The sequence below is a fragment of the Phodopus roborovskii genome, unplaced genomic scaffold, assembly GCF_943737965.1.
Source record: "Phodopus roborovskii unplaced genomic scaffold, PHOROB, whole genome shotgun sequence".
Taxonomy (NCBI): Eukaryota; Metazoa; Chordata; class Mammalia; order Rodentia; family Cricetidae; genus Phodopus; species Phodopus roborovskii.
Window position 1 is genome coordinate 4332549 of NW_026126436.1, and position 24326 is coordinate 4356874.

General features: G+C 41.5%; 1 protein-coding gene across 1 annotated transcript; it reads left to right on the plus strand.

Annotated features, from left to right (window-relative positions):
* The first annotated feature begins 4416 nt into the window (after positions 1-4416).
* On the plus strand, positions 4417-23823 carry Cnr1 (cannabinoid receptor 1). Its single transcript, XM_051187500.1, has 2 exons — positions 4417-4923; positions 22289-23823. The coding sequence occupies exon 2, from the start codon at positions 22351-22353 to the stop codon at positions 23770-23772; it is 1422 nt and encodes a 473-aa protein (XP_051043457.1). The 5' UTR covers positions 4417-4923; positions 22289-22350; the 3' UTR covers positions 23773-23823.
* The last annotated feature ends 503 nt before the right edge of the window (positions 23824-24326 follow it).

The window sequence follows — 24326 nt, forward strand, 5'->3', positions numbered from 1 at the left end:
GTTTTGACATGATTATACTACTGCTTATTCCATTTTTAAAAATAATGACATATTTAGACATGCTTATCCCATTTTTTTTTTAAAAAATGAAATATTTAGACATATGTTTTTAACCTTTTAATTATAGAGCTTGGGTGATTGGTTGTATGAGTTTCATCAAGGGGAACAAAAGCATTATTCACCTGTTTCTTCACTGCTACATTTTTACAATGCTTCTGTTAGAGCATGCTTCTCACATGGTTTGAATGTAAGGAGGCTCCATCTCCTCATTACCAATCCTCTGCTTGGTGACAAAACAAAACACAACATGGAACATTAACAAAAGAAAAACACTCCTTCCTGTTATTTCTGGGCTTTCCTTGCCACTGCCCAGCTGGCAAGTTAATGAAAGAAGGTGAGAAGATGAGAAGAAGAAAAAAAAAAGGAGCATGTGTTTAGTTGTATAGAAAGCTCACCAAGAAGCCACAGTTATCTCCTTTGTATTGAATACAACAGAGTATCCCTAAAGAAGCCCTCATCCTTCCTTCCTCATTCCTTCTTTCCTCCATTTCTTATCCTGGTGACTAGCTTTCCCACTTGAAGCCAGTTCCAGGAAGTTGACTTTCTGATGGGGGAATGACAAAGAGCCTCCTGTTTCAAAAGCAGCTTGTGGTTCTGAGACGAAGCATGCAGAAGTGATGTGGGTGGTTCTTTAGGCTGCAGCATCACTGGTGGAACATTTCACACTCACAGCTGCTAGAGCCTGGGCTGCAGGTCTGTCCGCAGGCCACCAAGCAAGGCAGAGCCACTGCAATAAAAGGTGCTTTAATGTTTCTGAGGAGAGACAGGAACATATGTTGAAATTCTAAAGCAACTCTCCAAATAAGGATGGAATTGTGTAGCCAGATCATTCCCCAAATATCTTTAATCATCCAGTACTCTAGCCCTGAGGAATGCACATCACCCTGCATATGCCAAATTTACATGGGGGCCGAACCCCAGTCTCCAAACTCTAAAGCAGTGGTGTTTTTGCTTTGCCCATTCCTAAATAAGTGCACCACTGTCTATCACTCTGGGAGTATCACTCTGGGAGTGGGAGGGTCTGATGAACCAAGACAAGTTAAAAGGGAAACCTTAATGTGCTTCCTCTTTGGGATCAACGGTCTTCTCAGAGAGAAGCCATTGCTTCTTTAATGTTCTGTGTCTAGTGTAACTAGGAGCATATTGACTGTCTAAAATTTAGATCTTTCTTTGAAGTTGAAATATGCCACTTTAACTGTGTTCTCATCTTCTACATCCCACTGAATGAATAACCCAAATTACATAGAACAGCAGCAAATTGGCTCATCATAGCCCTGTTATAATTTTAAAAGAATAAAGATCTGAAAAAGCAGAAAGCCTGAAGGAACTAGTGAGGCCTGGCTAAGGAACTGACAGGTCTTTCCTCAGAAGGACGTGGATTCTAATTCAACCTTGGTTTGCAGTGATCTAGAAGCATTCACATTTTGTGATATGTTTACATGTGTCTTCACCATAGTATCCTTAACAGGGATGCTGATAGCTTGCCTTTGCCAACCCTGCTGTTTCCTTCGGGAGCACAGGATGCACTCAGCCACATGTGGGATGTAAATCATTTCCTCCCATATAAAGTGATCTTTGCAAAGTGAAGTCCAAGGCATCAAAGGATGCCTGCCTGGCATCTCTACTGTCAGCTATCAGCCTCTCTTCTAGCTCCGCAGCTCAGAAAGAAAGGGACAGCAGCTCCTTGCTTGGTTGATGAGCTTGGGACAGACAGAACTTGAAAAACATATATGTGTACCCACAAGAAGGGCACTTTGCAAGCAACATAATTCTCTTGTTTTTAACAAAGCATTCCTTTGCGGCGATAAAATTCCAGGTCACTAGTCAAAGTTTGACACCATTATTGAGTGTTATCTTTGAACCCTGAATAAAAGTGGCAACACTTTTCCAGCTGTCAGACTCCAGGCCTGGTTCTGAACAACAGAATAACAGAATAACTAGTTAAATTGTAATAGCTGCTGGAACCTCTCCCTGATTAGATTAATACTGATAGTTTCAGTCCGCAGATGCCTTCAGCCAGTCAATTAACAAACTCCTAGTCGTTCGTATCATGTTTTTTTTTTCCTTTGCTCATGTTTCATAGGATTCAGTGAAAAAGTACACCATTAATCAAAGAGATTTGGGATGATTTTGAGACAAGAATAAACATCAGCATCCTTATTAGGAATTAGAGTGCTCTGTCTTCGGAGGAAAAAAGCTGGTGCTGACACACTTCCATAAGAGTACCTCGCACAGGTTGTAAATGACTTCTGCCAGATTTGATACTGAGCAGCAAGGGGGTGGCTCAATATTGGAAAGAAGGTTCTATCTGCCACCAGGGTGTGTCTGTGTTGGGTAGGAACAACAGTGCTGAGCCACCCAAGTGCTTAAGTAACATGAATGCATGCTGTCTGAAATCACCAAGGAGTCCAGCTCCCCAACTTGACCACACCAAGAGTAAGAACTGTTTGGCTCCTGTCTTTAATCGCAGGTCATCATTTGAACTAGTGCTGGCAGGGAGTATTGAAACGTATCCAGAGGCCTGGAGGTCCCAAGAAAGGCACGCGTGTGCAAATGTTTACTTCTGCTAGGAATCTGAGGTGAGGGCACATTAATAACAACCATAACCTCTGAAAGAAATGGGCAGAAGATGCCTGCTTCTCTAAATCTCCAGAAGAGGTCCTTATGCCAGAGATGGGTTAGAGGAAGAACCTATGCCTAGGCAGCAGGTTTAGGCTCAGCAGATAGCCCACATCCACCCGACCATCTCTCTTAATCATTTCTCCCCCTACAGACTGGTCTGTTAGATCTTTGTTTATATTTACCTACAACTTGATTGCTTCAGCTGTGGACTCCATCTCAAAAGGGGATCTCCTGACATGGAAATGGAAACTACTCTCTCTAGTGGAAAGCAGTCTCAGGGATATTCAGACAGCTGGAGCTCTCTGCAGGAAGCCTTTCTTCAGTTAGACCTGTAAGAAGGAAGGTTTCAGACTTTCCTTCTCTGATCCTGATTCTCCTTCCTAGATTCTGCAGCTTTCTCTCCTTCAATGTTCCTTCTTTCTAGAGGCTCACCCTCTGGGATCACCAGATTCAAAATAAAGGCCCAGACACACGTTATGACTGGTTTTGGCTCTGAGCTGGGATAGGACCTGGGAGGGGGAAGTGGGGAACAGAGGGTGGGGAGGGTGCCTTGTAGAATGCTATTGGGGCTAGACGTCCTGGAAACTGAGCAAGGCATCTTAAAATGAATGCCAGGCAGCCACCTTGCCTGCCTGGAACTGAACGTTGTGCCTATAGCGGGGGGGGGGGGCCTTGGAGCTGATATGATGTGGCTCCATCAGGTGGAAACCTTGAGGGGTCGAGTGGACCCAAATCTCTGTAGAAAAAGAGATCTAAAACGAAATTCAGAGGCAGCCACAATCTACTGGGCCCCGGGGACCTGGCGGAGAATGGCCCTCTTGGCTGAAGCTGCGGGCTGACGCTCGTGTATAGGGTTGCAATTCTCCGTGATAAATGTAAAGACCAATTAAGGTTTGATCCGTGCACACAGGAGGCAGACAGCGGCGGATAGTGGAACCAATTAACGAGCATGTCCCCTAATTCCTGCGGCGGCGGCCGGGCGCACCGCCGGTCCCCAGGCGCCCGCCCCAGCAGAGCCCCCGCCCGCCGCAGCGGCGTCTCCCCGCGAACAGGAGGTGCGGGGAGAACCAGAGCTGGGGAGGGGGCGCCGGCCGCCCACGGTGCCGAGCGTGTGCGGCCACCGCTTGAGGCTGGGCGCGCCCGAGTGGTCGCGCGGGCCAGTGCTGGAGGCGCCCGGGCGACGTCGTGCGCCCCGAGGGCTGAGGACTAGTGGCAGTGGCCAGGTAGCTGAGGGAGCAGGGGCGGCGCGTAGGGGAGGGTCGGGTGGAGACCGCACCCGGACTGAGTGTCTGCTGCTTTGGTTCTCGGCCCCGGACGCCCGGTGCGTGACCTCCCGCGAGGTGCTGGCGCTGAGCAGCGCGCGTGATTAACGGTCCCGAGGTCGCGGGCAGTGAGGCACTCGCCCCCTTTGACCCCGCCAGGGTAGGAGGGTGCCAGGGGGCAGAGCAGGGTCAGGCCGCGGGGTCCCCGGGCCGCGGCGGTGGCGGAGAATGAGGATGACACAGTGGGCGCAGCGCGCCTAGGGCCGGCCCTCTCTAGCCCCCGGGCCAGAGCCGCAGCGGGCACCGCGCAGCAAAGTTTGGAGCCGCGGGCGCCACGCGCCGGTCCCTCCCCGCTCAGATCCCTTGGCGGAGTCTCTGCTGCCGCCGCTGCCAGGGCAGGACAAAGGCTCATTAACACGTGATGGGACCACGCTTCATAAATGGGACTGGAGCGAGAGCGAGCCAGAGACAGCGCGCAAGCGGAGAGAGAGGCAGGGACCGCGAGCAGGGCGCGGCGACCGGCGCTCGGGCTGGCCCAGGCGGGCGGCCCCAAGCCGGCCAGCGCGGTCAACGGGACGCCAGGGAGAGCTAGAGAACGACCCCGGGCCTGCCAGAGCCCAAGGGCGACAGTCCCGGGGGCTGTGGCGCACGAGTGCTGGAGGCTGGGGACGCGGGCGCGCAGACCGACTGACTTACTGACCGATCGCCGCAGGCACGCCCCGCTCTACCCCGCCCCGCCGCGCCCCGCGCCGCCTCCCGGCTCGCTCTCTGCCTCTACCTTCTCTACTTCTTTTCCGCCTCCGCCTCCTTCGGGCTCCCCTGGCGCCAGAGCCTTTTCCTGGCTCAGGCGGGAGCCTGGACTGTCTGCAGAGCTCTCGTAGAGTCGGGGGGCAAATTTCCTTGTAGCAGAGAGCCAGTCTCTTGGCTGGGCGACAGGTGCCGAGGGAGCTTCTGGCCCGTGGACCGGGGGATGCGAAGGGTAAGACTTGGCACAGTGACGTTTGGGAATAGCTTTTCCGCCTCCCGCCCCCCTCGGTACTGGCCAGTGGTCCCCAGGTGTCCTAAGCGCGGAGTTCGTGTTCCAGGAGAAGCAAATCGTGCGTCGGTGGTGTTTACTTAGCTGTATAGTTCCAGCTTGTTAACTGTAGTCTGAGCTACTTCTGGAGGCTTCTACCGTTTCTAATATACTGAATGTGCACCTAGCTCTGTATACACTAATGTCTGTTTGTAGAAAATGTGTAATTGTGCATGTTTGGGAAAACAAGCGCTTGAGATGATATTTGATGTCTTTTAACCATATCAGAAACCAAGTCTTCCAGAGGAATACACTTCTCTGCACCAAAATCTAGAAAACGACTCAATCAAAATATTAAATGTCATGTAAAGAAGTCTATGTCAAATAATGAACTTCTCTGATACAGAATGATAGCTACAGTAGCCATTTCTCTTTAAGGAAAAACCAGTATGCATAGTAATTGAATGTTATAGGACCATGTAACTAAGAGCTGGCATCAGGTGAACAAAGTTGATGCTTTATTTAAAAAAAGGCATTTCTTGGTAAGGCTTACAAGTCTTGAGTGGAGCATCTTCTGAATGCAAATGTCTATGACAGACGTGAAAAACTGGTCATTTCAAAGTATAAAGCAAGATGCATGTTTCTAATGGTAGTACATGGTTTATGTCTTAAAGGCTTTAGGGAGATGAGAAAAAATATAGTAAACCTATTTATGAAGCATTCTGTTTCCCATCTTTTTCTTCCAAATAGGAGCTATTAGCGAGCTATTCATGCCTTTGTTTATTTCTTGTCGTATTAAGCCTCCTTGGGCATTTAATCCGTTGAGAGATTTGAGCAGATTTACTGGTTTTTAAAGGCATTGAAAGATACCTCTCTGGGTCCCATAACTTCTCATTTTCATTACCAAGTTAATTCCTTTGAACAATGGGAAAATGCGCATGCTCACAGGAAATTCAGTGGGCACGGATTATCTGTGGGGTCACTCCCCACATAAGTCCAACTGGCAGAAAATTGAGAAAGTAGTAGCGACCAGCCTTCGAGGTTCCCACAGGACTGTCTGATTTAAAGTGTTGCTTTTCAGTCCCAGCTTTTGACGATTTGAAAGGGAGCCAAATCTACTGATTGCTTTTTCTCTGCCCCCCCACCAACCCCCTCCTTCTCCAACTCTGTTACTAGCAATTTTATGAAAACGAAAGGCCATGGATAGTTTCTTAACCGAAAGAAATGATTTTCTGGTTACATCCACACTGGAACAGAATCCATGCACCTCCAGAATGTTAAGTAGCACATATTGCAGGTGCTTATTTGTAGGCACACTAGCAGCTTCTGTAGCTGGGAAAAGGGCTTGATGCTGATACAGGTTTGTTTGTTTGTTTGTTTTTAACTAATCATTTTAGGTCATTAGGAGAACTTACTCTGAACAATCTCTTTTATTGCTTCAAAAGATGTCTCCCTTTCCAAACAAGGAACACTGTGGCTGAGGTATGTATGTATCAAGTGTCTGACTGGGGAGGTCTCATTGTGTTCCTGATCCTCCATGAGGTTGCAATAATGCCACATGGTGGGAACACTCACTTCTGACCTTTCCAAATTACTATGCTTGCATGCTCCTTGTTAAGCAGACAAACCTGATATTTCTGCTCCCAAATATGAATGACATCAGTGGCTGTGTATAGAAAGGGATGCTGTTACTAGAACCTTAATTAAGCCATAGGTGATGATACTTAATTGTGCGTGTAAAGTTTTAAATTCTGGTGAAAATCAGACCTCACAGTGGAGCAGGGCTCGGCTTTGTTTGCTCTCTAGTGTTTTCTGCTTTTTCCTGCTACTCATCTCCCAGCGGACTGTGTTCCTTTCTGTCTTGCCTGCGAGACTGCTCTTCTCTAATAAGCCTAGCTGCAGGATCAGTGTGTTCTTTTTGGCATTTCAAAATGTTAAAATAGTGAAATTGTTAAATGTTACCCAGATGAAACTGCTGGGGATGAAATTCTCCTGAAGAACCATGATATTTGTGACATATTGGTGTATTACAGATAATTCGTATTCGCTATTTCCCCAAGAAGGAAGCAGCCCCAGTGATTGTGTTGATAAGTGTTTAGTATGCTGTGTCAGCTTATTAATTATGAAGGCAAAGCCTGTGAAACTCTTCATAACAATCTATGACATTCTCCTTTGCTTTGTCTCAGAATTAGCATCAACCACCAAGATGTTTAGATAGGCTCCTTGGTTGTCTTGTGTATTGGTCCTGGAAATTAGAGTTGAATTTCTGTATGAGAACCAAGTATTATGAAATTGAACTTATACTAGCAGTTTAGAGTTCATCACACTTACCAAATGCTTCTTTCCAGAAAACAGTTGGCCTAATAAGTAATTTCCCATAACTAGCTAGTCAGGAATTTACAAGAAGAAAAAGTAGGAAATTAGATTTAGTTATACCCAATGACACATAATTGGTAAAGTGCAATTTGGTGATAGCTTCTTGAATTTGGTTAGTGAGATGGAGTCTCCCCTTAGGATGTTGCCCGTTACTCTTGCTGGTAATTGCGTTAGTTTAGTTGCATAAGGAACATATTTCAGAGTTTTTTAAAGGATGTTGTGTCTTCCCAGGCGTAAGCCTTATATATCCCATTTTGGTAGTCATCATTTCTAATTGAGTTCAAAGAGTGAAACTAGCCTTTGGGTTTAAATTATTTGTAATTCTGGGTTTTGTTGTTGTTGTTGTTGTTTTTTACTGAAAAACCTGGACTGAATGTCTTTTTAAAAAGCTTCCAGGGCCAAGTGACAAACTGCACACCTATATTTGCAGAGACATGCAGTTCTGTTTATTTTTCTCTTACTGGTTGGTAGATAATGAAAAGAATAAGAGAGAATAAAAACATCATTTATATATTTGAACTTCCTATTTTGTACCCTCTCCCCAAATCTCCAGCTCTTTCCCAATCTTGTTTTTATATAAAAATATTGCTAACTTCATGTTATAACTGTACAGATTCTCTTTTTGTGTGGGTTGAGACTTCAACACTTTGCTTCAACACAAGACAAAGAATTGTTAATTCTTTAATAACTATTTAATTCACTTAGCTGTATGTTCTTAGATTAGATTCATATTATCAAGTTCATTTCAAATTCTAAAATATTTCCTGGACTAAAAGAAGTGATAAATGTCACCCAGAATATCAATGCTCTCAAACTCTATATTGCATAATTTTAAAAAATGAACGGTGTAGACACACTTTTGTACATATGCATGAAAACTTTCTCATGTCTATTATAGATACATGAAAAATTTAGGTATGTTGCCTTTTTAGATATTTGAGAATAGTATTCTGATTTTTAATGAATACTGCAATTTTGGGAAATAGTCCAAGTTCTAAGCAACTATACAGATGGACCCAGAAGAGTCTAAGCAAAAGAAAGTATTCACCTTGAATCAAAACAAGTCTGTTTTGTTTTCCATGGTAGGTGGAGATCCGCTGCATTCTTGTGTGTTCTAAGAATCGTGTAAATACACCAGGATGAGCATCAACACATTTGATTACATTCATCATAAACACCAATGGGTTTGCCAGTTTTGATAATGAATAGTTTTGGGTTTACCAATTGGCAAAAATATCACAAAATGCATGTTAAAATAACCCCATTTGCTTCATACTGCTTCAAACATTATCATGTGATTATAAGGATGTTAAAATCATAGGAAATATGTAAGAGCAGAAGAGGAGGGTTAAATTTAGAGTGTCCATCACCTCTTACCGTTATTCAATTGCTTAATATTACATGAATGTTTTCCTTAGGCTTGCTACATGGATAATAGGTGTATTTATGGGAGATGGGTAATAATAGGACAAAGCCATTCCTTAAATGAATCAGTGTGATTACCTGTAATTTGGAGCAGAAAATATCTACTAAAAGCTTTCTTGGGTTATGCTTCTTCACTGAACAGAGTATCATGGCAGAGTGAAATACATTCCACTGCAGATTTTTTTCTAGGAAACCCAGGTGCATGTATTTTTTTTTTTTTAAATGTTTGGACAGGTTACTTTTCTAACAGTGACCATGAAATTCTTGAGGACAATACTAGTTGACTCTCTCTCTCTCTCTCTCTCTCTCTCTCTCTCTCTCTCTCTCTCTCTCTTTCTCTCTCTCTCTACCTCTCTGTGTGTGTGTTTGTGTGTTCATGCATGTGCACGTGTGTTTTGCTTTTGAATAACTGTTTGTTCTCCAAACATGAATGAGCAAGTGGTCCTGACATCAGTCCTAGCAGTGACAAGAATTCTGTCCTGGTCTTAGCTGGAGAGATTTTAACACCTGCATTTTAAGGATACTTTGAAGTCTCACTTTCTTTATTTTGTCATTTACTTTTGAATAAATGTATAGGAACTTATTAGATGAGAACTCTTACTTTCCAGACAAGTGTTTATTTTTGTCTCATTGGGCTACTTGCATTGCAGTTTGTACTTTTGAGTGAGTTTCATAAAATAGATTTTGCAGTTGTTGGAGGGGATGACAGTGGTTTAAACCCCCCATTTTCTAACTCAAATGAAACTTTTCTCTTAACAGTAAAATCTTATTACTTAATGTTAGGTTCTTACTCTTGTTTGCATTCTTAGTTGTTTATAGTCATAAAAGCTGAGTAGAACTAATACTTTTGACTAATTCTTTATTACTTTTTATCAACTACGAGTAGCATTTAATCAGCATGTTTTAACTTCAAGAAAGAAGGTGCAGTACAATTTCCTATATCTGATAATGTAATATCTATTTTTTTCCTACTAACAAATTCCATGCTCTTGCTTTTTAAAGAAAAGCAGAGGCATCTCTGAGAGCTGCGCCAGGCAATCTGTTGCGGTGTTTAATATACTGGCAAATGCTCTCAGAAACTGTCTATGTATATTTAAATGTAATTAAAATACAACGTAATTAGGATATCTAGTTTGTCAAAGTTTATGCTTCAATGGGAAGGTCCCTTTCTACTCTTTGCCATTTCTTCATCCATTATTTTGAGTCATGCTTTTAAAGGAGAAACCTGTAGTTACTATGAGTCTTGACAGCTGAGCTATAGGGAGTGCTGCATTAAAACTGCTGACAAATCCTAGTATGCTTAAAAACAACAACAAATTAAAATTTGGTCTTCAATAAAGCCTTGCATTGTAGTTGGTAATTTTACAATACTATTTCTACAGCAAGTGAATCAATATTCTAAAAATTGAGGTAGTATGTCATTTCCATTAATACTCGCTTTACATTCCTTTAAAATCACATTTACCTATTCTTGTAAGAGGCACTCAGTTGAATGGTGTGTGAGTGTTTTGGCTTGTTAAAATTTCAACTCATTTCAGTGGGTCACTAGCTGGATTTTCTATGTTTCCTTTATCCTCTGCACAAGCAATGAGCAAGTGCACATGAAGAGGTACAAAGGAAAGCTGGGAAGTTTAACACATCACTGAAATGAAAAAAAAAAATTCAAAGGATTCTGTACTCCTGCTTCTGAGGAAGCTGGGCTTTGCAAATATTCAACTACATTTAGAGGTAACATCTAACTTCTCATAAAGCTAAGAGGGAATGATAATCAAGTAACCTGGGATTCATTTTCATTGTAATAATTGGGAAATGGTTGCTCAGAGTTATACATTTGAATATTTTTGGATATATTTCTACATGTTTGTAGTTCCTAGGTACTTTAAAAAGATACCAACTGTAGACTGTATTGCCCTCAGATGCAAGCAGTAAGTCTACTGAGAGTCTCTGCCTTGGCAAAGCCTCCACATTCATTTCTTGTGATGCATTACTTTATGGTTTGGGAGCAAAGAACAGAAACAAATGTTTCCAACTTAAGAAAATAAGCTGAGGTGTTAATTTCTTTGACTTTTAAAACATCTTTTATGCTCAGCAATGAATGATTTCTTCTCAGTGTTGCCTAAAGAAATATGTAGCAGTCCCGTCCGTATAAAGCTGACCATAAGGTTTGTAAATAGAATTAGGAGAAAATGATAGTTTCTTAATTTATATTTATCTATTGGATCAGTGTGCATTACATCTTGAAATCACTTTCCTTTACTGAATAAAAATATATAACAGGAAGTTTCCATAAAAAAGACAGAGGGAGCCCCAAATTGTAGTCAAAACCTTGACAGGATAACCAACCCTACTCTCATTTGCAGGCTAAACTGCTGTTCCTATGTACCAGTTGGACAGGAGTGCCCTGGCCTTTCTTCATGCACTACTGTAGGAAGCCACTTTACCTTCAGAAATTTCTCCTCTCACCTATTTTGTGACCTCAAAGCTTGTAAATATTCTGTCTTCTTACTTAAACTCCAGTCTTCTTAAAGGATAACTCTCTCTTTCAATGTTCCATCTTTTTCATAAGCTTTTTAATTTTAACCAGTGATTCTTAAATTCCAGAAATATTTCCTGGAACTCTTGTTAACAGCATAGATGTGCCCAACTCTACCATTTCAGACTCTATAGATCCAAACTGGGGATTTACATTGGTCCTTAGTTCCTAGAGGATGCTGCTGCTGCTGCTGCTGCTGCTGCTGCTGCTGCTGCTGCTGCTGCTGCTGCTGCTGACTGGAAAAATAGCCACTGACCTGTGTGCTAAGTGTGTTGCCCATAGAAACCACTAGGCAACTTATCAGACTGTCCTTAAGGTGTGCAGTTGGATGAACTTTCTGCTCGTTTGCTCTTGTCTTGCCAACCTAGTTCTTTATCTTCACATCATTTTTTCCAGGCACTTTCAGTTCCAGCTCAGTTCAGAATCTTGTAATTGTGACACACAAACCCCAGAATAAGTTTGACCTTGAATGTGCACAATGCCATGGAGATTCTGCACTTTTATCCCATTTCTTGCTTCACAAGTACATAGTGTATTTTGCATTGCCACTGAAGCCTTGTACTTCCACATCCATGTGAAGGTAATTATTTGCATCCTGAAAACATCCTTTGGCTTATATCTTACATTACTGGTACACACCAAATATTTCTGATCATTTAAACGAAAGTACCTAATACTTAATCTTGTAGTTTTAAAATAATGTTTAAAGGAAATCTTGGACTTAAATAACAATACAATTCATTTAAAATTATTCCAGTGATACAATAATAGGAAGGGAATTGAATCATTTAGGAATTATCCTTGTTCTCAATGAATATGATTATTGGAACTAATATTTGTTTCTCTTGTGAAATACCTCATATTAATCCCAATAATAAGAGAGTCTTCATTCATTTTCATCTCAGAATTAGTTATGATCTGTGTTGATGATTTTATGTTTGCAAGCTAGAAGGCTAAATATTTCATAAAATAGAAATGAGTTTGTTATTAGAGTTGATGTTGAGCTCCTGAGACCTCCCATTTTACTTTCAGTATTACTCAGAATAAACATATTTATTTTCAGTGGAACTTTTCTTTACTAATTCATTTTTTGGGTGGGTGTCACATCCCCTACAACTGGAGTTACAGATAGTTTTGTGCTGCCATGTGGGTGCTGGGTATTGAACCCAGGTCCTCTTGAAGAGTAACCAGTGCTCTTAACCACCAAGCCATCTTTCCAGCCTCTTTACTAATTATTAATTACTTTCTTGAGTCAAAATTCAGGGTTAGGGTTCTAAATATCTCCAATTAATTTTTATTAATATATCAATTTCTTACCTCAGAAAAGTAATTAAGAATTTAGTTTTTGTAGATAGTAGCAATGACAAATTTTAACCTCCATGACTTATTTTAATTAATTCAGCAGTACATTCATGAAATATTGTAGCAGAAGAAGTTGCTCAACCAAAGCAAGAGCTGTGTCCAGTGAACAGAATAACAGTTTGATTCCTGAGGGATTTTGAAAGCCACTCTATCTAGTAGCTGAGTTTTCACATAGCTTCTCTTGACTGGCCATTTGAGAAAGACCAGTATGTTAGCGTACACTTGGGAAAGTAAAATGTCTATTATGAATGGGTTTATATATCTTTAAAGGTGTATTGGAAGCATGTATTAGGATCCATTCAAGTCTGTGTATATTACAAAGATCTCAGGCACATGATTAATTTTTATAGTTCATCTTAACTCAGAGTGAACAAGAATTAATTTTTTTTGTTTTGTTTTAAAGTAAGCACCCAATTGTTGTGCTTGACTTCTGCATTCAATTCTACAAGTTACATCTGAAAACTATTGGTAGGTTTTATGTCATTTTAACATTTTCAGATGGATATTTGTATGGGACCAAGACTAAGATTTAATCTCCTAATGACCAATTGGCTTTATGCTGAGGGCAATTATTTACCCTTGAAAGTCATTCTGTGAAATTATGTTTGCATAATGGCATCCATTCAGTAGTCTGCTCTGTACCAGGTTCTAAGACGGGCAGAGGTCCTGCATGGAGAGATTGCATGCTCAGCATTGCCCAGTTTCTCCTGGGAGAAATTCTCAAGGCACACCCCATAGTCCTTATAACTCATATCCTAATATTTAACTGTGTAAAGGGGCAGGCATATGCATAGGTTTTATTTGATGGGTGGACTGGGTTAAAGTATTGTGTCCTTTGATTTATTTACTCAATCCATAGCTACTACACAAGTGTGAAACATTGCAGAGTAATACATTGCAGAAAATGTCCGTGCCTTTGAGCAGCATAATGTCTGTGTTAGGCACAGAGTACATGCCCAATAGAAATGTACTAATGAGCATGTGAAGGCATGTAGCATCCATCAGACATCCTGCAGTCACACAGCTGATACTGACACATGCTAAGAGTCTAACAGGCCTTCATTTTGAAGGAGCATAAAGTTTACATAATTTGTCTATGTTGATTCAGCTCAGAACTTGGGAAGTGGCCTTAGGGATTTATTCAGTGTTTAAGAAAACCCAATTGCATTTTGCTATGTAGTGAGTGGCTGCTTCAAGCTCTTGTTTACTAACAGCCATCATGTCTTGTTCTAAAGTGAGAAGGTGTGAGAAAGGTGCCAGACATGAAGGTGGCCTCTTCATATCCCAGTGGAGGTGTAGAAATGTGTCATTACCATAAACAACCCTTGTAAATTGACTAATGAGGCACAAACAAGGCGCACACATACAGATCCCATCATACCTAATTAAAAACAATAGCGACAAAGATAACTTAGATTTTATCTATTTGCTGACAGTCATTTCAACCAAGATGCTGATTCAGAATCGGGAATTATAACATGTAGCTGTTTGTTATGCTTGTCCCTGAAGATCATGGGACAAGAATGCTGAGCAGGTGATTGGGGCAACCTTTCTGTTGTCATTGGATTGTTTCGCCCCTTCAGATTTTAATTGTTTACCGAGTAATGCTATCATGAAATGCTTATGATATCTCTTGCCCAAACAAACTCTTCTCTTTGTCTAAAAACTGATAGGGTGCTGTAGGTATTTCCTGGGCCACAGAGTGAGAAGCAAGGAGTCTGAGTTATGCAGATATGGATCACCTTCCCTAAAACTGCTGTTGGAGGCTTTAGTTAGGCAAAGCTTTTGCCTTTCTGAACCTCAGTTGTCCTTATGCAGAATGGGGGCTGACATTTATTTGTGCCACAATAATACTAAAGAAAAATAATGTGTCATTCAGATGATTCTGAGGCAAAAATATAGGGAAATTCAGATTTTCTTTAATATGCATTTATTCATCCAAATCTAAGATTTGAAGCCAAAGAACATATTTGGCTTTTCTTTAGACTTAATTTATACGCTCATGGATTCAAAGTGAAAACACTCTTCATCTGTAGATGAAAGGAAGAAAAGTGAAAGCTATGTTACACAGTTGACATCATATAGAGTATTTTTAACCATTGCTGTGCAGACCTTGATAATGACCTGTAAAAATAAGAACCCATTAACTGGATTCTACATATTTTATGGTCTAGAATAATCTATTGCTTTCTACTTTTAATGAGAAAACATCATGTATAAGATAAATACAACTCTATGAAGCTTTTATTGAATTGAAACTGTATATTCTCTTTTAGGAAAAGGCTGCTTCCATAACCACAGTCTTTCCAGACTGTGGAAAATATATCTCTTTCACAGAAAAGGTCAAAGCACTTAGTAGGAGCAAACATGTAAGCCACAGAGTAGAATTAAATGGTAAATGGATATTATTACCCAAGTCAATAAGTCATTTCAGTATATTACTAGCTCACCTTTGCGGAAGGGTTTTCTTGTATCATTGGCAACTCAAAGCGCTTAATCCCTCGTAATTTCAAGGCATCATTTTTCTTGATCCCTGCAATTAAATTTTAACTAGCCTCTAAGTGTTAAATAATAGGGTATATTTCCCATTTTATTTGCAAGAAAATACAGTCTTGTAAGTTTCCTAATGTCTATAGTTCATACTAATTGATAGACTTTAAAAGAAAAACACTAATATTATTGTTAGCAAAGAACAGACCAGGGAAAACGGTGTGTTTAATAAGTTCCTTTTTTTCTTTTACAAAATATGTGATGAGCTGAAGCTTTGAGAGCCTGTGTGTGTGTGTGTGTGTGTGTGTATATATATATATATATATATATATATATATATATATATATATGATGAACTGACATTAATACAAGGAAGAAAATACAAGGAAGAAATATTATCTATTTTTTGCCTGAATTATCATCATAATTAAGTTAACTCTTTATTTACATAGCTGTAGAAGATGATGGAAAGGATGACCAAACAGTGTGTAGTAGGTAGTTTTAGGAAAGAACTGTTGTCTGCTCAGCTGGCAGCAGAACATCATTCATTGAGTTATGCTGCTTCTCTGGCTATTGAGGCCATCTGTGACTTAGATGCAATACGGTTATAAGAGCCAACTAAAATTTTTCCCTGCTAACTTCACAGAAATGGATAATCAAGGTACTTTTCTTGAACAAATCAGTAAAACCCAGACATTCCTAGAAGAGAGTGAAAAAATAGCACATCTTTCCACTGGGTCCTCTGTTTTTGTGAACCCTCCATAAGACACCTTCATGAGGCCTTCCAAGCAGAACAGCAGAACAGCAGAACAAATGTGTAGGGAAATAACAGGGTTGAGCAAGAACCTGCACTTTCACTTGGTCTAGACCCTCTCAGTTCAGACATTATGAGCTTGTCACCGCCTCATTTAATCATTTATATTAATATCAGGGAATGTCAGTAGTGTGCCAGTATAACCTATAACGATGTCCATACCAGCCATTCTGATGATTTCTGTAATCATGAAGGTAAGTCCTGTAATGTACAAGTACCAGCCTATTACATTTTATTCCAGAGATGCTGCTCAGGTCCTAATTACAAGAGTTTTAACCCAGATTCAGGGGCAATAGCACTTACATTTTTGAAATACCACTCTTAAAACAAACGGTCTGGAGAGGTAGTGATTAAGAGCAATTGCTGCTCTTGCAAGAGGACCTGAGTTCAATTCCCAGCACCCACATGGTGGCTCACTATTGCCTTTGGATTCTAGTAGATCCAAAGCACTCTTCTAACTTCCATGGATACCCATCATGCAATTGACAAAAACATTTATATGCTTAAAATAAAATCAAGCAAACAAATTAACAAACAACCAACAAAACCCAAACAGTCCCTCAAGAGAACTGAGGTTAAGCAGTACAGATAGAATCAGTAGCATGAGGTCTTGCTTTCAGGCTTATCCCACACTCCATCTAATCAGAAGCATGGCTAGCTTTTGTTGTTGTTGGTTAGTGATAGGGCCCTGCTGTGGTAGCCTAGGTTGGATTCACAACCCACCTGTTTCACCCACCTGGCTGCCAGGAATACAAGCCTAAGCCCCATAGCCAATTTCACACATGGCTATTTTATATGCTTGGTGATTATAGAAATAAGGATATGGACCCTGCATAAATATTTTTAGACAACTCAATGCATTACCATCCTCATAAAATTCTTTTGTCACTACCACAGTTAGCTTGTTGATACTGTGCATTTTTTTTTTTCTGGGAGAGGAGGGAAAAGAGGTGCAGGTGTCTGCACAAAGAGAGGGGACAAGAACAGATGGTACCAAGCACAGAATTGAAGATTTTCCTCTGGTGATAAATTCAATACATTTAAACATTTTTATTATTGTTACTATAAAGGCACGGTTTCTATATTAAGCTGTTAGGAAACTTTAGCTGTCATTCAACCATTCTTTCACTATAACTGAAATAAGCCCCAACTGCTTCTTTAATAGGCACATCTACACATCTTGTTAGAATTTCCAATTATGATTTTCCCATTAGCAAACAAAAACAAAATTAACAGCAGCTTCACCCCCCCAAAGCCTAAGCTATATTACTAATGAACTCTCAAAGAAAACTCTCCATGCAAGAATAATAAGGTGGAAATTACTGCAATAATCCAAATGTAGAAATAAAGAAAAGACTTCCAAAGATGCAAAAACAAAACAAAAACAAATACAAACCCCCCAAACCCCAAAACAACCCCCCAGTGCCTCTCATTAGCATCTGCAATAGCCTGTACACAGTGTTGTTCTGATATCCTAAAATTCACAAAGTCCATTCAGTTTGAACTCTTCTCTGACTTCTATTAGTCAAACATTTTAGCTCGCAAAGTCTCTGGCTTATATTTGACACACTGTTGTCAGAATGAAAGTGTTTGGCTGTATTACCATAGGCATTGTGGTCATACATGGTGATCATTCGAGACAGTTTTGAGTTCTGAACCCTTGTCCATCCCTGAAAACCCTGATTCTCTCCAGTGCTGGCTCTTAATCCTTGGTGCCAGGCCAGGAGGCAGACTTACCTGGAGGGGCTGGGATAGGAAATAGCTATTTGTTAGGAATTATCATTAGTTACTATTGTATTGCCTTCACTTATTTTTTTAAAGAGTAGATACAGTTTGAATACAAGACTCAAAATAACTTTGATCTAGTTCCTGTTAAACCTTGAAGCAGGCATATTGTTACAGCAGAAATTGTGGAGTCCTTGGAATATGGGTTCTCATTTGTATTCTGGATAATTTACTAAATATCTAATGGTCTCCTTCTTGCCTGGGGAATCAGGTAAGAAATAAGTGCCTGGAAGCCACTGTGTTAGTTTACTGATAGAATGTAGGTAAGTTCCTCAATGCCTAAATACAGTTGACAGGCTGTCAGACTCCTCCTCAGCATGCTTGTGTCGTCTCTCTGCCTCATGCTTATGTTCTGATACAAGGATATGACTGAATAAGCAGCACATAAGTGAATTAAGATAATGCATTTTCTTGAAATACAATTACTATATAATGTAGTAATTAGTATATATTATATATTCTTGAAATGCAGTTAGTATGTAGTGTATGGTGATGAGCCATCAATAGTAAGTAGTGTGGACAGTAATGTTTATTGAAGACTTATTTTTGTGCCAGGCCTAAGTAGGATTTATTTTGAGTTAATTTTCCGAACAGTTCTGTGATTTAGGTATCATTACCATCATTGTTATCCCTAGCTTGTAGATGAAACACTAAGGCTTAGAACCATTGCTTGAGTGGATGTAGCCTGACATCCACCCTGGTCTGCCAATTCCTATAGCAATTTTCTCTCCATTCACCAGAGCTTCACTGATTGGAATCAGTAGGGAAACTGAGGGGAAATCAGTGTCTGTCTTAGCTTAGAGAGAGATGGTTAAAAGCAGGGACTGTGTATCCACAATATCCAGTGTGCAGCCTCTGGTTACTTTCAGCCCTTGAAATGAGGTCCATACCCAGGCTCAGCCCCAGCTCTACCACCTACTAGATGTGCTAATGGTATATTATTTACCTCATACCTCATAAAGCATTATAGAAATAAAATGTGTTGATACATTTAAAAAGCCCAAAGAGCCTCCTGATTATAATAAGCTTTCTGTGTACTTCAAAGTGTGTTAGTGATGGTGGTGGTACTTAAGAGGTACACCTTATTATAGAGGCCAAGAAAGGGGTGGTGTCACAGCAAGTTCAAACTAAGAGTTACGATGACTAGAAAGAACACTCACAATAGCATAAACAATGTGAAAAATAAAGTGGTTGGGATTAAGTCATTGCAGCATTATCTGTAGTAACAAAAGATAGGAAAGCCTCCGAGCTTCCTGTCAATAGGGGGTTGATCACATTCATCTACCAGGCCCTTTTGGTGTTCACATCTAAAAGTTATACAGTACATGCAAATATTGTCTAAAAAATTAGAGGAATGGTAAACACACACACACACACACACATACACACACATGCACACGCACTTGAATGTGTATGAACTGCCTCTAGAAAGAGTAAGAAGAACCCCTCTAGCTCTAAGAGATGCATTTCTAAGACACAGGGATAGGGGTATCATAGTATATCTTTCTGTACTGTGTGAATTTGAACCTTGTAATTCTAAATACAAAACACACATACAATTTGAAAATCTTCAAAGGTAGCTTCTACCTGGGAAGAGTGAAGAACTAGTTGCCTGAGAGAAGATGCCTGAAGGGTGGGGCCCTAGGAGTCTCAAAATTAGCTACCTTTCTTTTCTTTAATTTTGAGTAAAGGAAATAAATAGTAAATCACATTCAATATGCCAGATAATGAAAGGCCATTGGCATCTTACTAAGATCAGGTGAGCATTTCCCCAGAGAGCCCAGTTCCCTGCTACCCATAACTAAAGGCAGTTAGAAAGTGCAGCATTCTGTTTGGAAATTGCATTCTGCTTATGGCAGTAGATAAATGATGTCATGAGGTTGATGATAGAATAATCAGGTAGGGGAGCTTGTTAAGCCTACTAACACAGGGGTAGCTCTGGCTCCAGTCTAGGGAGATCCTTCTAGCTATAGAAGACTTATATGTGAGCATTTAGACAGAGAGAAGGGCAGGAGGAAGGTGTGCCAATATGTTAGTGTATTTCAAGACCAGTGAGTCACCTCCCAGGGTTGGGGACAAAGTACAGACATAGGGAAATTCTACAACATTCCTTTGATCTGGATAAAGGTTTTCATATGTAAATTGAATTGTTCAACAAACAAATTTGCAAAGTACAAGAGCTGATTCATAAGACAGGACACACAGGCATTTTAGTGAAGAAACAATTATGCTGGAAAGGATATGACAGACAAATACAAAGAGGGAACTAGAAAACACCTGAGAGCTACTTGCAACCAGGCTGAGGCTGATAATTCAGAAGAGCTATTTATTTAATAAAGGAATTGAAGAGCATCAAGCGCCATTTGTGGATGCTGGGCTTTGGTCTTATTTCTGCATCTTTCTTGCCAGCATCTCTGTGTGCTATGCATTGAGCTATGACTAAACACTAAGATAAAACCCTCAGTGTGGTCCTCATTGAACTTTCGCTGGAGTTTGGGAGCAAGAAGCAGACCAGGTAAATACTGTAATAGAATTGTTTCATTTTTCAGAGAGCCCCAAAGATGGGGCTTTGTCTGAGTATGGCAAACAGTGAGCTAAGGGAAATAGAGGCAACAAATTGGTGAGGGTGGTGTGGGGGTCTCAAGCAGGGAGAGAGAAAGAGGATGTTCGAACGGAAGAGAATTAGTGGCAGTGAGAATCACAGGAGTGTGTGTGTGTGTGTGACTGAACTCTACAGCCCAACTGGGGAGACCTGGCTGAGGAGAGGTGGGGCTGGAAGGAGGAGGGTTGGAACATGGAAGGCTTTGTGCTGAACTTCTCCAAGAAGCATGCCGATGGATGGTCAAAGGAGTTGGAATGTACTCAGGAAGAGCAACTGAGAGAGGGTCAGAAGGACAGGGGCTCGCCTGGGTTGTTTGATCCTGGAAGGGGAACTTGTGTCAAGTTGTGTTTGGTCTTTAGGACAGCGAGGTTGAAATAAGAGTTATATAATCCTCATATGTTTGTGAGGATCCCTCCAGCAGGTGTGTGACAGTGATCAGTTCTGGGGCCAGGAAAGCTACACTTGTGATCTGACCCTCGTAAGAAGTGGTAAGGCTTGGACTTGGAGGCAGCAGAGTGTGGAAGGAGGGCCATGCCCACCACTTTATGCCTATCCAAAGTTGCTTTTTAAAAATTGTGAAATTTGAGGTAACAATTAGAAAGTCCTCTTTGTTGTGTCCTGTCCCCTCCCATAGTCATCACAGATAGTGGGGTAGCATCCTTTCTTAAGGAAGCCCCCTTTGATGCTCCACAGCACTGTCACCAGCAGGGGCAGCCGCCTTGCCTGTAGATGTGGAGCTAGCTGACCATCTCCCTTGGTATATGTCAGAGTCCCCGAGGGCTTCATCTGTTAAGTGTCTGGAGCAGTGAGTGATATGCCATGGTGCCCTCTCATTTATTGAGTAGATTGCATATTAATAAGTTAACTACCCTGACAGATAGGTTCTCTGTATTTTAGCAAAAAGACTTTTTTAAAGTTTGCTTCAAAAACTAATAGCTTCTCATACATTATACACAGAAACAGCAAATTTAATTGTCACATGTATCACCCTGCATTTGTAAGGATTTTTATAAAGAGATAAATAAACATCTTTTAAGAATTTGTGAATTGTGAGATTAGTTCTCTTGCTATTTATGTTGAAAATAACACCAAATTGCTTAACTTGGGGTTGAAGGGTGCATTGTATTAGTCATCCTCATTTCTAACCCAGTCTCCTTGGGAATCACTGGACGCCGTCAGGGCTATCTCCTGTCCTCCATGTCAGCTCACTGAGGGTGCTTTCCTGAAGTGCCCTTCATCATCACCACCTTCCTCATGTTCACCTTGGGATTCCATACGCCTCTGCACAGTATTTGTGTTGTTTGCCTGATTGGCATAGATATTTTTGTAAGTTCCTATCAGGCATGCCTTGATCTCAATCTCCCTTCCTATGGATGAGTAAATATGAGTGGTGGAGAACATCTTCCCACTGTGGTTTGGAATTACCTCTGGTTGTCATAAATGTCCTCCTTCATGGTTAAACTGGACAGCTCAACCTTTGCTTCTATGCTTTCATGTTTGGGTTGTCTTGCCTGTTTAGTCTCACCTGTCTTTTAGGGTATATCACAGGGCAGGGATTTTGTTCTGTGAGCTTGCTGCCCAAGCCACATCATCACAGATTTCTGTATACTTGATAGTAGATGCCTAGTGACCAACACTTTCCATGTTGTACACAGTGAACTTTATTTCATTGAGCTTGGTGTATTTGACTGTGCAGGTCCATGCAGGACTCACTGACTTTGGTTCAAAGACTTTAAGAAATGAGAATCATGTGTCTGATGTGTGGCTCTCCATCTCCTGGTGTTTTTGTTTTGTGGGGTGAGGAGCTCTTCTCTGAGTTGACTCATTGTGTTGACTGAGCCTCTGTGTTCAGAGGCGACACTGATTTATGGTGCCCAGTGCTTCTGTTTCTTACCCTCCTGACTTTCTTACCACTCAGCTTTTCTGTTTTCCCTCCTACTAGGCTTCTCTCCTGGTATCTCTTTCTCCATCACCGTGAGTCTGGCCTAATTGAAGACTGAGGTTATGAAGTCGATCCTGGATGGCCTTGCAGATACCACCTTCCGCACCATCACCACAGACCTCCTCTACGTGGGTTCAAATGACATTCAGTACGAAGACATCAAAGGAGACATGGCATCCAAATTAGGATACTTCCCTCAGAAATTCCCTCTGACTTCCTTCAGGGGTAGTCCCTTCCAAGAAAAGATGACTGCAGGAGACAACTCCCAATTGGTGCCAGTGGTAGACGCAACAAACATCACAGAATTCTACAACAAGTCCCTCTCGTCATACAAAGAGAATGAGGAGAACATCCAGTGTGGGGAGAACTTCATGGACATGGAGTGCTTCATGATTCTGAACCCCAGTCAGCAACTGGCCATTGCCGTGCTGTCCCTCACACTGGGCACCTTCACGGTTCTGGAGAACCTGCTGGTGCTGTGTGTCATCCTGCACTCTCGCAGTCTTCGATGCAGGCCTTCCTACCACTTCATTGGCAGTCTGGCGGTGGCTGACCTCCTGGGGAGTGTCATTTTTGTCTACAGCTTTGTTGACTTCCATGTGTTCCACCGTAAAGACAGCCCCAATGTGTTTCTGTTCAAATTGGGTGGGGTCACCGCCTCCTTCACAGCTTCTGTGGGCAGCCTGTTCCTCACAGCTATCGACAGGTACATATCCATTCACAGGCCTCTGGCCTATAAGAGGATCGTCACCAGGCCCAAGGCCGTGGTGGCCTTTTGTCTGATGTGGACTATTGCTATAGTAATTGCTGTGCTGCCTCTCCTTGGCTGGAACTGCAAGAAGCTGCAATCTGTTTGCTCCGACATTTTCCCACTCATTGATGAAACCTACCTGATGTTCTGGATTGGGGTTACCAGCGTGCTGCTGCTGTTCATTGTGTATGCATACATGTACATTCTCTGGAAGGCCCACAGCCATGCAGTCCGCATGATTCAACGTGGAACCCAGAAGAGCATCATCATCCACACATCAGAAGATGGCAAGGTGCAGGTGACTCGGCCCGACCAAGCCCGCATGGACATTAGGCTGGCAAAAACCCTGGTCCTGATACTGGTAGTGTTGATCATCTGCTGGGGCCCTCTGCTTGCAATCATGGTATATGATGTCTTTGGAAAGATGAATAAGCTTATCAAGACGGTGTTTGCCTTCTGTAGTATGCTCTGCCTGCTGAACTCCACCGTGAACCCCATCATCTACGCTCTGAGGAGCAAGGACCTGAGACATGCTTTCCGCAGCATGTTTCCTTCATGCGAAGGTACTGCGCAGCCTCTAGATAACAGCATGGGGGACTCAGACTGCCTGCACAAGCACGCCAACAACACAGCCAGCATGCACAGGGCCGCGGAAAGCTGCATCAAGAGCACCGTTAAGATCGCCAAGGTGACCATGTCTGTGTCCACAGACACGTCTGCCGAGGCTCTGTGAGCCTGCTGCTTTCGTGGCTGCACAGAAAAAGAAATTCCTGTTTTTTTTTTTTTTTTTTTTTTTTTTTAAGCTTAACATTTAGAAGTCTGTGGTCCCCTTGGTTATACTTTTTTTTTTTTTTTTTTTAAAGTTTACCATGTTTAGCAAACAGTGACTGTCACTGTGCTTATTTATCAGATCGCTGACATCTCAATAGTTTAGGTACTTAAACTCCATTCTTCAGGGGTTTACAGTGAAGAAAGCCTGTTGTTGCTTCAGTTACTCACAGGTCCTTCAGAGTCTCTCAAATAGAATGGAAACCTTTGGCTACAAAATCTGAAGTCTAAGTATCCATAGAAAAACACCATGAAATGAGTAATGCCTTTGTAACCACAACTTTCAAGATAATGTGGTATGTGTCTGTCCATAGAATAAAAAAGTACATTTTTACAATAAGTATAGTGCTAAAGTAGAGATACTTTGTAAAATGTTTTATGTCCTGTGAGTTGTGTATCAGTGTTTACTGTGTCATTTTGTCTAGTTTAGCAAAACCAGAAGGTAGACCTTCATAAGAA

What these genes read in the sequence shown, in the direction of transcription:
- Cnr1 (XM_051187500.1), top strand. Translation starts at nt 22,351, where the DNA reads ATGAAGTCGATCCTGGATGGCCTTGCAGATACCACCTTCCGCACCATC.